The sequence below is a fragment of the Cotesia glomerata genome, linkage group LG8, assembly GCF_020080835.1.
Source record: "Cotesia glomerata isolate CgM1 linkage group LG8, MPM_Cglom_v2.3, whole genome shotgun sequence".
Classification (NCBI taxonomy): Eukaryota; Metazoa; Arthropoda; class Insecta; order Hymenoptera; family Braconidae; genus Cotesia; species Cotesia glomerata.
Genome location: NC_058165.1, coordinates 17,832,482 through 17,844,577, shown reverse-complemented (window position 1 = coordinate 17,844,577; position 12,096 = coordinate 17,832,482). Strand labels below are relative to the sequence as shown.

The following is a 12,096-nucleotide window of genomic DNA, read 5'->3' as shown; positions in this document are numbered from 1 at the left end:
AAAAACACACATACACATACACACACACACACACACACACACACACACACACACACACACACACATGCCGCTTAGAGTCTTAGCTAAAGAAAGACGGGCCCTTTACCATCGAAAGAGGTCAACTACACTGAGCGCTGAAGAACTAAGAACAGAAGAACGGCAGCACAGCATCTCGCGATGGCAACTTGAGTGGGACGCCGCAGCAAAAGGAAGATGGACACACCGCCTCATACCAAAGATCGACGTTTGGCTGAGCCGAAACCATGGTGAAGTCAACTATTACCTAACGCAGATGTTGTCAGGACATGGGTGCTTTCGAGAGTATCTGCACCGCTTTAAGCACGACGATTCTCCGGAGTGCCCGTCTTGTCCAGGGGTTATTAAGGACGCAAGGCACGTTTTCTTTGTGTGTCCACGTTTCGATCCTCAGCGTGAGGAGTTAGAGAGGATCCTGAACTGGAGAATCCAACCAGAGACAATAGTAGATGCAATGTTGTCGAATCAAACTGCTTGGAACGCTACAAGCACTTTTGCCACAGAAGTGCTTACAGAGCTGCGTTCCATTGAAAGAAAAAGAGCAAATGACAGAAACTAGAAGGAAGGAAAAATAACACCTTAGCCACCAGAAGGAATAGCGGTAGCTGGATCCTCCCCTCACGAAGTAATGCCTGACGGCGGTTTCCATGAGGGATTAGAGGAAAGAAGAAAAGGGGTTTAGGGTTTAGTGGGTAGGGGCGTTAGGGTCGAGTTTTAGTATGACACTGCGTCGAGTCGCCACATATCCAGGCCAAACAACTATGCCTGGAATCCGTAAGAAGGATTCCCCCCCCTAAGATAAATAAATACACACACACACACACACACACACACACACACACACACACACACACACACACACACACACACACACACACATACATACAGACACCGTGACAACCTCGCGGGGATAGTCAGGGAAGCTTCCTATGACCTTTAAACGTCGAGATCTGATGAAAACTCGAATTTTGCAAAACGGGGTGAAAACAATATCTTCCCGATTTTTGAAAATCTTCGATTTTCTTAGCGGGAAGTTAAAAATTTTGAAAACCCGAAATTTTAGCTAAAAAAATAAAAAATTGTTAATTTTGTATTGGAATCGCTATTGTTACGCTTGCGCGAGCGCGACACAATGAACATGTGCGATTTCGCCGACGCAATGCTCCTGTAAATCTAGAACGAGCAGCATTCTGTTACGATCCAAAAATCGATTACAGTGATGACAAAACAGTAAAAATTGGAGAAATGTCAGTCGTTTGTCCGTACTGTAAGGCATTAAAATGGAAAAGTAAAATTGCCACAGTTAGTTCCACCACCAGATCCAATACGATCATTAATCTCTGGAACGAGTAGTGATTCTATCCATTTCTTGACCAATATTCAAAAGTACAATAATTGTTTTCAAATGACGTCTTTTGGTGCAACGCATATTGTACAGGACAATTTTATGCCCACTTTCAAGGTTATTGTTATTATAGTATAATTGTCTTTCATTCAATATTTAACATTGTTTCAAACAAAAATTTTGTATCAACATCATTGCAGATCCAAGGACAAATATATCACTTACTTGAAGCGCTGTTGCCACTTCCAGGTGCGGACTATCAATTTTTACAAATTTATTTTATGGGCAATTCCGATGCAGAAGTTGATCAGCGTTGTGCTCACAATCCAACAGTGAAGCGAGCTATTGTCAAACGATTGCAAACGTTTCTTCATCAGAACAATGAATTAATTAAAATTTTCAAAATTGCGTTAGATCGAATGCCATCTGACAGTCATAATATTGTCATAAGGGCTGATAAAACGCCTGCGGGTGAACACGCAAGGAGATTTAATTCACCTACAACTGATGAAGTGGCTGTTGTTATTGTAGAAGAAAATTTACAATCTAGAGATATTGTGCTTCGCCGTCGAGATAATAAATTAAAACGTGTATCTGAAACACACAGGACTTATGACGCGCTACAATACCCATTAATTTTTTGCAGGGTGAAGATGGATACGACTTTAACATTAAAATGGTTAATCATGAAACAGGTAATTGTGTTATGTCCGAAAGAATATATCAATTAACGTTGATTTAATATTTTACTCACTGATTTTAATACATCTAATCGTACCTCAATTGTGATTGCAGGAGCTGAATCCAATAAAAAAGTAAGTGCTATGAATTTTTATTCATACAGACTCATGATCCGTGAAGGTGAATTGAATCACATTCTGATGTTTCGCCGTCTTTTCCATCAGTTTGCGATCGATATGTATGTTAAAATTGAAACTGAACGATTGACATACATCCGCTTAAACCAACAGCAACTCCGATCTGAAGAATACATTCATCTCCGCGATGCTATCAATGCTGACAGAGACGCAAGCAACGTCGGAAGAATGACAATTTTGCCGGCAACTTACATTGGAAGCCCGCGCCATATGCACGAGTACGCGCAAGATGCGATGTCGTACGTTAGACAATATGGCCGCCCAGACCTGTTCATAACATTTACCTGTAATTCTCAATGGATTGAAATTAAGAAAGAACTCTTACCCGGCCAAACACCAGTCGATAGGCATGACATCACTGCCAGAGTTTTTAAACAAAAATTGAAATCTCTTATGGATTTTCTTACAAAGCAACGTGTGTATGGCCAAGTCCGTTGCTGGATGTACTCCGTTGAATGGCAGAAACGTGGTCTGCCTCATGCGCACATTTTGATATGGTTAGTTGATAAAATCAGGCCAGATGAGGTCGATTCTATTATTTCAGCTGAAATCCCCGATGAAACTGTTGATCCAAAATTGCATGCGATAGTAACCAAGAACATGATCCATAGACCTTGCGGTGTTTTCAATACCGCTTCTCCCTGTATGATCGATGGTAAATGTTCCAAAAGATACCCGAGAGACCTGCATGCTGATACTATCACAGGTAATGACGAATACCCATTGTATCGTAGACGATCAGTTGCAGATAATGGACGATTTGTGGTTTTGAAGATTAAATGACAAGATGTTTTGGTAGACAATCGTTGGATTGTCCCATACTCGCCAATATTGTCGAAAGCTTTTGACGCTCACATCAATGTAGAATACTGCAATTCCGTCAAATCAATCAAGTACATATGTAAATATGTAAATAAAGGCAGTGATATGGCCGTTTTCGCTATAATAGATGCAAATGACGAAGTATCTCAGTATCAGATGGGTCGCTATGTCAGTAGCAATGAGGCAATTTGGCGTATCTTTTCATTTCCAATCCACGAAAAACATCCTACGGTAGTCCATTTGGCAGTTCATCTGGAAAATGGACAACGGGTGTATTTCAATCGAGATAACGCGGCATTCAGAGCGCTACAGCCTCCATCAACGACACTAACAAGCTTTTTCTCAATTTGCCAAACAGACACTTTTGCTCGCACTCTACTGTATGCTGAAATTCCACGCTACTTTACATGGAACGCATCATCGAAATCGTGTCAACGTCGGAAACAAGGAGTACGAGTTGAAGGACATCCCAATGTTTTTGCTTCAGACGCTCTGGGACGCATTTACACTGTGCATCCAAATAACGACGAATGTTATTATCTTCGATTGTTGTTGGTGAATGTTCGTGGTCCGACGTCGTTTCAACAACTAAAAACCGTTAATGGACATTTATGTGCGACTTACCGTGAGGCGTGTCAAGTCTTACAGTTGCTCAAGAACGATTCACATTGGGATAATACGCTTAAGGATTCCGTCATCTCTTCATCACCGCATCAAATTCGCACATTATTTACGATCATTGTATCTACATGTTTCCCGTCAAATCCAAACGACTTATGGCTTAAATATAAGGACGACATGTCTAAAGATATTTTACATCGTATGCGCTGTCAAACTTCAAATCTAACACTACAAATAACTGAAGAGATTACAATCAGACATTAATTATGATAGAAGACATGTGTCTATTGATGGCAAATAAAGTGTTATCGTTTTTAGGCATGACATCGCCCAATCGTCCAATGCATAATGCATTTAACCACGAGTTACAAAGGGAACGCTAATACGATACCGAAGCACTAGCTGAAGCAGTTCGTACGAATCTTCCGCAATTGAATCAACAACAAAAAATTGTTTACGATTCTTTGATAGAAGTTGTGAGCAATGGAACTGGTGGAATTTACTTCCTGGATGCTCCTGGAGGCACTGGAAAAACTTTCTTGATATCATTGCTTTTGGCGACAATTCGATCACAGAATGAAGTTGCTCTGGCGTTGGCTTCATCTGGAATAGCTGCGACTCTGTTAGAAGGTGGACGAACCGCACATTCTGCGTTGAAATTACCGCTAAACATGCAAATCAATGAGACACCAGCGTGCAACATAGTCAAAAATAGTGCGATGGCAAAGATTCTACAGGTGTGTAAATTGATCGTTTGGGATGAATGCACGATGGCGCACAAGAGGTCACTGGAGGCGCTGGACAGAACTTTGAAAGATCTTCGTGATAACAACATTTTCGGTGGAGCGATGATTCTGTTGTCCGGTGATTTTCGTCAGACTTTTCCAGTTATTCCACGATCAACTGCAGCTGACGAACTTGTAACGGGTATTTTTTGCCTGTTCATTGGCCCCTTAATTAACTTAATAAAATATAACAATACCTAGCAAAAATGATCCTAAATTAATAAGGGCGCCACCAGGATTTTGTATCTCGGTTCCTGGAACTGGAAACCAGAGCTGAGCTTATAATCTACAGGGAGAGAGAGTGGAGGAAGGTGATCTGAAAGAAATAAATTTTTATTTAACAATATATCGATATTTATTAACCATATAAAATAACAAATGGTGATCACTCACGCACTTACACTACAATTAACAACTTAAGACTACAGCCTAACTAACGGCTGACCAGGACCTCTTCAAACTAACAGCCTAACTAACGGCTGACCAGGACCTTTTAAAACTAACAGCCTAACTAACGGCTGACCAGGACCTTTTAAAACTAACAGCCTAACTAACGGCTGACCAGGACCTTTTAAAACTAACAGCCTAACTAACGGCTGACCAGAACTCCTTAGATAACAGCGAAGCACTCCGCAAAGAGACTAATCGTATGCGAAGGAACGCTGTTAACACTCACACACACATAACCCACGCGTCTTCACACACACTGACTCTACTTTATTTTTTGCTTCCGAACTTATAAAATTGAACTCCAAAACTTACAACGTTAACTTTACCACAATTTTTCCAGTCATTAGCTCGCAATTGAAATCATAAACAATTCCACTATTAATAAAACAGAACCTTCAATTACTTCGGATTAAAACGACGCCTAAACTTCTTCCAAAATTAACACGAGTTTAATACTCAACATTAAATACATTTTTAGGAACAATATCGACGCATAAATTTATTTCAATTCAACTCGTAAATTATTTCTTAGATTTTGAATAAATTCTTAAGAATATTTCTTTATAAAATTATAACTAATTTTCTGGGACTTAATCCATGCCGTTAAATGTTTTTATAAATAATTTCAATAAAATAATAATTTTAGTCTTCAATAGTTCAATGTATAAATGACCACGTGGAATTTTTCGATTTATAAATAATTAATAAAACAATTTTTCTCAATGTAAAATAAATTCACGAAAAATTATCCACGGGTAATTCAATCTCAATGGTGTCGAAACTCAGTAACCGATTCTCAATAAATAAAATATTTTTAAATAATTAAATAATTTCCAATAACAAATTATATTAATAAGTGATAATTCAATTGTTAAAAATTATAATGATAGTCCAATTGTTACTTTTATATTTTCTGCGTAATAAAATTCACAAGGAATTTGTGTGCTCAAAATGGACGCCGTTGTTCGTAACTGCGTAGCAAATATGACCTCGGGTATGCGACCGACGCTTGACCGGTCGTGAGTCGCCGATTGGAATAATTCTCGATATTCAGAAATTAAATTAATGTTTTATTAATGAAGTAAATTTATTTAAACCAATCTTAAGATGTTATTAATTATGAACTGGCCAAATTAATAAATTAATTACTTACGACTTCCAAACCCAAGAGGTCTAGAACATTCTTCGGGTATAAGATCCCCAAGAAGAATGCTCACAATGCTAACGAATAAGAATTAATTACAATTAATTAATTATTTAATTATTATTAGGCAAAATATTATCAACAATTGAATTATCAAAAATTTGATTCAATAATGAGAAGTAGTAAAATTTATGAGCCGGGTATACGACCCCCTTGGCTCATCAAAAATGTGAAAGTCTCAATACCTGGTTAAATTTGTGCTGAGGAAACTCTTTGTTCAAAACTGGCTTCCTTCTTGGACTTTTCGGCTGCTGATAATGTTGAACTGAGCACTGCACTACTTCTGTCTTGTCGCCGCTACTCAACTGACCATGAAACCCAAAATTTCCCCCACTTAATGCTAGTCGGGTCCCGAAGACCGAGACGCGCCAGTGCTGCGTCGACTAATTATCACGCGTGTGCAGTTTTACCGTCACAGGGTAAATAGCCTTATTACAAACTAAACGCGTGCTTGAAATCATCTAATTTGTGGCGATATGTGAAAACATTTCGATTGACAACTAATATAAGAGTATTTTTACAACAAGATCAAAGTGCAGATGTGTTCTCGAAACAATTGTTAGATATTGGTGATGGGAAAGTCGCAGTTGACCCCTCGACTGGCCTCATTACATTCCCTAACGATTTTTGTCTATTGACAGAATCGAAGGAGGAGCTTATTCAGCGTGTTTTTCCAGATGTAGCGCAACAATTTAAAAACCACAATTGGTTGAGCGAAAGAGCAATATTAGCGGCGAAAAACAAAGACGTCGATGATCTCAACGCGACCATTTAAAATTTCATTCCGGGGCAGTTGTTTTCCTTCAAATCTGTCGATACAGTTACCAATCAAGATGACGTCGTTAACTATCCAACAGAATTTCTGAATTCACTGGAATTGCCCGGCTTACCACCTCACAACTTACAATTGAAAATTGGTTCAGTTATCATCATGTTGCGTAACATTAATCAACCACGATTATGTAATGGAACGAGATTGACTGTGAAAAAATTTATGAATAATGTAATAGAAGCAACGATTATCAAAGGAAAATATAAAGGAGAAGATGTTTTGATTCCACGGATCTCGATGATTCCAACGGACTTGCCGTTCGATTTTAAGTGACTACAATTCCCCGTGCGCCTGGCCTTTGCGATGACCATAAACAAATCGCAAGGCCAGTCGTTGGAAGTTTGCGGAATTAATTTAGAATTTCCATGCTTCTCGCATGGACAACTGTATGTCGCGTGCTCACGTGTAGGAAAGCCGTCATCTTTATATATTTATGCTCCGAAAAACCGAACCAAAAACGTAGTTTATCAAAAAGCTTTATATTGAGATATACTCATTTTTTGTTATGTATGTTTTATTATGTATTAATTATATTTTGTTATGCATCTATTATATTAATAAAACACATAAAACATATTAAAATGACCAACAAGTTTCATTTAATAACTTAATACCAACTTAACCGTCTACAATACGACCAGTGTTAATTGTTGACAAAAATAAATTAGAGTTTAAAGGTTAATAATCACGAATCAAAATTTGTAAAAAAAAAAATTGTTGCAGGTGATACGAAGTTCATCGGGTCAGCTAGTTATTAATAAAAAATCAACTGCATTGATGTATAGAAAACAATAGGGGAAAAAAAAAACATAAATCAGCGAGAGAGTAATTTGAACGCAAAAGTTTTCCCGGCAATGAACTTTTTATAATGTAGTGTATACAATCTATAATATGATGAGCCTTTACTATACATATTTTCTCGCTTGCATGCTATGCCATCTCTGCTAACATCCCTCGGCCTGAAACTATTCTGTTTCATTTCTTAACACAGCAGTGCGGACCCCCTGACAGAGATGCTGCACATAAATCATGTAACGTTAATTATCAAAAATCTACTATCATCTCAGTTGTCTCTCATAATTTATCCGGCTATGACTCACACTTCATAATTGAATCCTACAGTATAGCTACAGTATTTGAAGGTGAAATTATTTTATTACCAATCAATAAAGAGCGTTACATTTCATTTACAAAATCAGTCAAAAATACTTCAGTCTCTCTAAAATTTATTAACTCTTTGAGATTTATGGCCTCCAGCGTAGAAAAATTAGCTTCATACCTTGATGACAAAGATAAACAGATTACGCGACTCCACTACCCTGACAAATTTAAATTAGCAATACGTAAGGGTGTATTTCCGTATGAGTACATTGACAGTATTCACAGACTAGATGAGAGACAGTTACCTGACCAGGAATCATTTTATTCAAAATTAACAAATTCTACTACTCCGATGACGATTATGCTTTTGCTCAAGTAGTCTGGAACGAGTTTAATATTAATACGCTTGGAGAGTACTCAGATTTGTACTTGAAGACTGACGTCCTTCTCCTGGCTAATGTCTTTGAAAATTTTAGACTCAGTTGTTTTAAAACATACAATCTAGGCACACTAAATTTTTATACAGCACCAGGCCTTTCAAACTCTGCAATGTTAAAGCATACTGAAGTAGAACTTGAACTGCTAACTGATCCCGAAATGCTTCTTTTCATTGAAAAAGGTGTTCGCGGTGGGGTATCGATGTGTGCTAATAGACATGATGAAGCTAACAACCGGTACATGGGTAAAGATTTTGATTCAAACAACCCTGAAACATACCTGATGTACTACGATGTAAATAATTTGTATGGCGCAGCGATAAGTATGTCTTTACCCAAGGATAAATTTGAATGGGTTGAAAATGTAGACAATGTAGATCAGTTTTTCAATGATGATGAGAGTGTAGGCTACATCCTTGAAGTAGATCTACATTATCCTAAGAAATTACATGATCTACACAAAGATCTACCTTTATGCCCAGAACATTTTGTACCACCTGGTAGCAAGCAACAAAAACTTACGACAACTCTGTACGATAAGACTAACTATGTAATTCACTATAAAAATTTAAAGCAATGTTTAGATTTAGATTTAGTTCTTAAGAAAATACATCGAGTCTTGAAATTTGAGCAATCAGACTGGTTCAAGTCATATATCGATAAAAATACTGCGTGCCGAAAATTAGCTAAGAATGAATTTGAAAAAAACTTTTATAAATTGATGAATAACGCAGTTTTCGGAAAGACGATGGAGAATGTAAGAAAATATAAAGATGTATATTTGAGAACAAAGTGGCAAGGTCGATACAATGTATCCGATGTAGTATGTAAACCAAACTTCCACAGTCTTACTATTTTCGATGAGGATATGGTTATAGTTGAACTTAAAAAAGCTAGAGTTTTCTTCAACAAGCCAATATATGTAGGTTTTAGCATATTAGATCTATCCAAGACTTTTATCTATGACTTTCACTATAATTATGTAATGAAAAATTATGAAAAAACTTCAAAATTATTGTATACCGTGTAACGTGGCTGGTCTCGACTGTTCGTAAAGTGGAATAAATTTTTATTATAAAATAAAAATTATCTTAATTTTAATTTAATAATTAATTATGAACTGGGCCGAAAAGACACGCTCGTTACACCTGGAGTGTAACCAACTCGAAGCCGTAGCTTATAAGAGTCGATGCTGCTCCAGATGCCTGTAGCTTTAGATTTCACGGCGGACCAATCCGATAGCTTTCAAAGCTACAAATAGCTAAATTGATTTAATTCGCGTCAGGAATATGGTCTAGGGCAATTCGTGGGTGGCGATACTCGTTGAAAGATAGATTCAGCTCCGCAACAAAACCAATCTTTGCCGCGTACTGCTCCGCTGATCGCTCAGTATGGAAAAATAGAGCTAAATGGTCGTCAAGTACAAATATTGAAAAATACAGCTCAAAGTAAGTTCAATACCGCGTCCAATTCTTACCAATATACCACCTGACTTACAACGGGTACTACTACCACTTCGGTGTGCTTTAACGTTGTCCAGCGGTGGTAGATTCCTCGTGGCTGTAGCTGGGCCGGTTACTGGGTCAGAAACAGATGAATAATCGAGGTGATCGACGAACCAGGATCTTCCTCGAACAATGAAACGACGCTTTCCTCAACAAAATGGCTGACTACTCGAGACCTCTTGAGTACACGACATGCCAAGCTAATTTGTCTTGTATATGCGTCGTATTATTTAATTAATGTACGACATACTCCTTGTTAACTGATAATCGGAGTCGTATCGTAGTATTGTAGATTAAAATGCCGTTATTATTTAATAAACGGTGTAAATTAATAAAATACCGAACATTGCGTTGTAACACGGTAAAAATAATTATTTATATTTTAACAAATATATCAATTACAGAAGTATACATTATGAAGGTTGAACAAAGACTGGATGCACGCATTGTACATTAATTAGCATCGAGAAGTGGGGAGACGTCTAACTCCATTCTCAAACGATTTTCGTACATTAGCGATTATCGCCTAATTTCTAATCAGATTTTACATGTTATCTGCTGATGATATTTGTATCAGGTGGTAAATTGGTGTTTGCCTAATGTGAGCCAACTGGCCACGTTGCAGTCCCCCCGGATTGAGGTTGCTACACTTTTAGTTGTGGCTAGCTCAATATCCATTTTGGTAGCGGTGGATCAATGTACCTGAAACAAAGCTTTGAGCTGCTATCTCTAATCCTAAACGAAATTAATTTTTGCTGTTCATTTAGTAATCTATAATTTTTTATTTAATATTAATTGAATATTAATTATGAAACTTAGTATTAACTTATTTCTAGATACAAAAATATTTTTTTCATGACACTTCGGATCTATTCAATAATGAAAAATAATAATGTTACTTACATAATAACTATTATATCAAATAACAGATTGTTTCCAACGTTAGTATTATTTAAATAGAATTTAAATAAATTTCAAATAGAACTTTAGTTAAACGAAGTCAACTTTTTCTCAATACATGAAACGCAAAAATATAATATATAAAGGGTTATAATATACTGAATCTAAACACTCGTAAATGAAAGAATAAAAAAAACTTAATTGGGATAAGTAAACTTTATATAGTAAGTTATTAATTCAATAAAGTAATGGGTATTATTTATAGATATCCACATAAAAACTCTTTTGACTTTTTGAACGTCTTATGTCGATTTGTCGGTACTATCATCATATTCTCAATTGGAATTTAGTATCATGTTAGATTGGAAGTGAACGATCTAGTCTCAGGATTATATTCGCAATGAATGGGGGACTTAGGAAGAATTCGGTCTTTCGGGCTCCTGTTGGAATCTGAGTTTGCCGAGAATCGGATCCTTGATTCTACGTGAAATTTCCCCTGCGCTGCGAATGATTGTTCTTTACGTAGTTAATTGACAAGTCGATTTCTGTATCGTTGATGACTCCTTCATCATCTAACTGAATGATTTCTAGTGATTTTATGACGCAAACCTAGACAGGAGGCTGAGTGTGTGATTTTTTCTTGACAAAGAATTTTTCATTTTCGTCGTACGCCTTACTTAGATATTGTAAATTAGTCATAGCCATGTTGACTGCTAAACGAAAGCCGATGTACTCTGTGAAGGTGGTTGGTGAAGTTCTCAGCTCAACTTGTAGTTGTTTGGTTAGCCTCTGGACAATGATGTTGACTTGAATTTCTTTAGATGGTGGACTGGTCATTTCTATGAACAATTTCTGCATTTCGTCAATAAAGACTCGAGCTTCCTGGTCAGCTGTTTGGTATTTATTGTAAATCTCCGCACTGATCTCTGAGTCGGCTCTAGGTTGGATAAAATATATAGTAAACGCGTTCACGAAATCTTTCCAAGTGGTCCATCTATAGGAGTTTAAACGTAACCATTGGGCGAGTGTTTTAGCAAATAAAGTCTTAACTAAACTGAGTGCGTCCTTATCAAGTATTTGCTGCTCTGCCTTGAACTCCTGTAATTCCTGTAAATATATTTTAGGTTGAGCTTCCTCTTCAGTAAAACCCAGATTGCGTGCACGTGCTAATTTTTCCAAT

At 37.1% G+C, this 12,096-nt stretch overlaps 1 protein-coding gene across 1 annotated transcript in view; it reads left to right on the top strand.

Moving 5' to 3' along the window:
* The window catches only part of LOC123270186, a 7,188-nt gene extending 272 nt beyond the window's left edge, over nucleotides 1-6,916 (top strand). Inside the window, exons 2-7 of the mRNA XM_044736130.1 lie at nucleotides 1,515-1,971; nucleotides 2,028-2,076; nucleotides 2,177-2,965; nucleotides 3,059-3,901; nucleotides 4,174-4,629; nucleotides 6,669-6,916. Coding sequence (XP_044592065.1) covers nucleotides 1,515-1,971; nucleotides 2,028-2,076; nucleotides 2,177-2,965; nucleotides 3,059-3,901; nucleotides 4,174-4,629; nucleotides 6,669-6,916 — 2,842 coding nt within the window. The remainder of the gene's footprint in view (nucleotides 1-1,514; nucleotides 1,972-2,027; nucleotides 2,077-2,176; nucleotides 2,966-3,058; nucleotides 3,902-4,173; nucleotides 4,630-6,668) is intronic.
* Nucleotides 6,917-12,096: the final 5,180 nt, after the last annotated feature.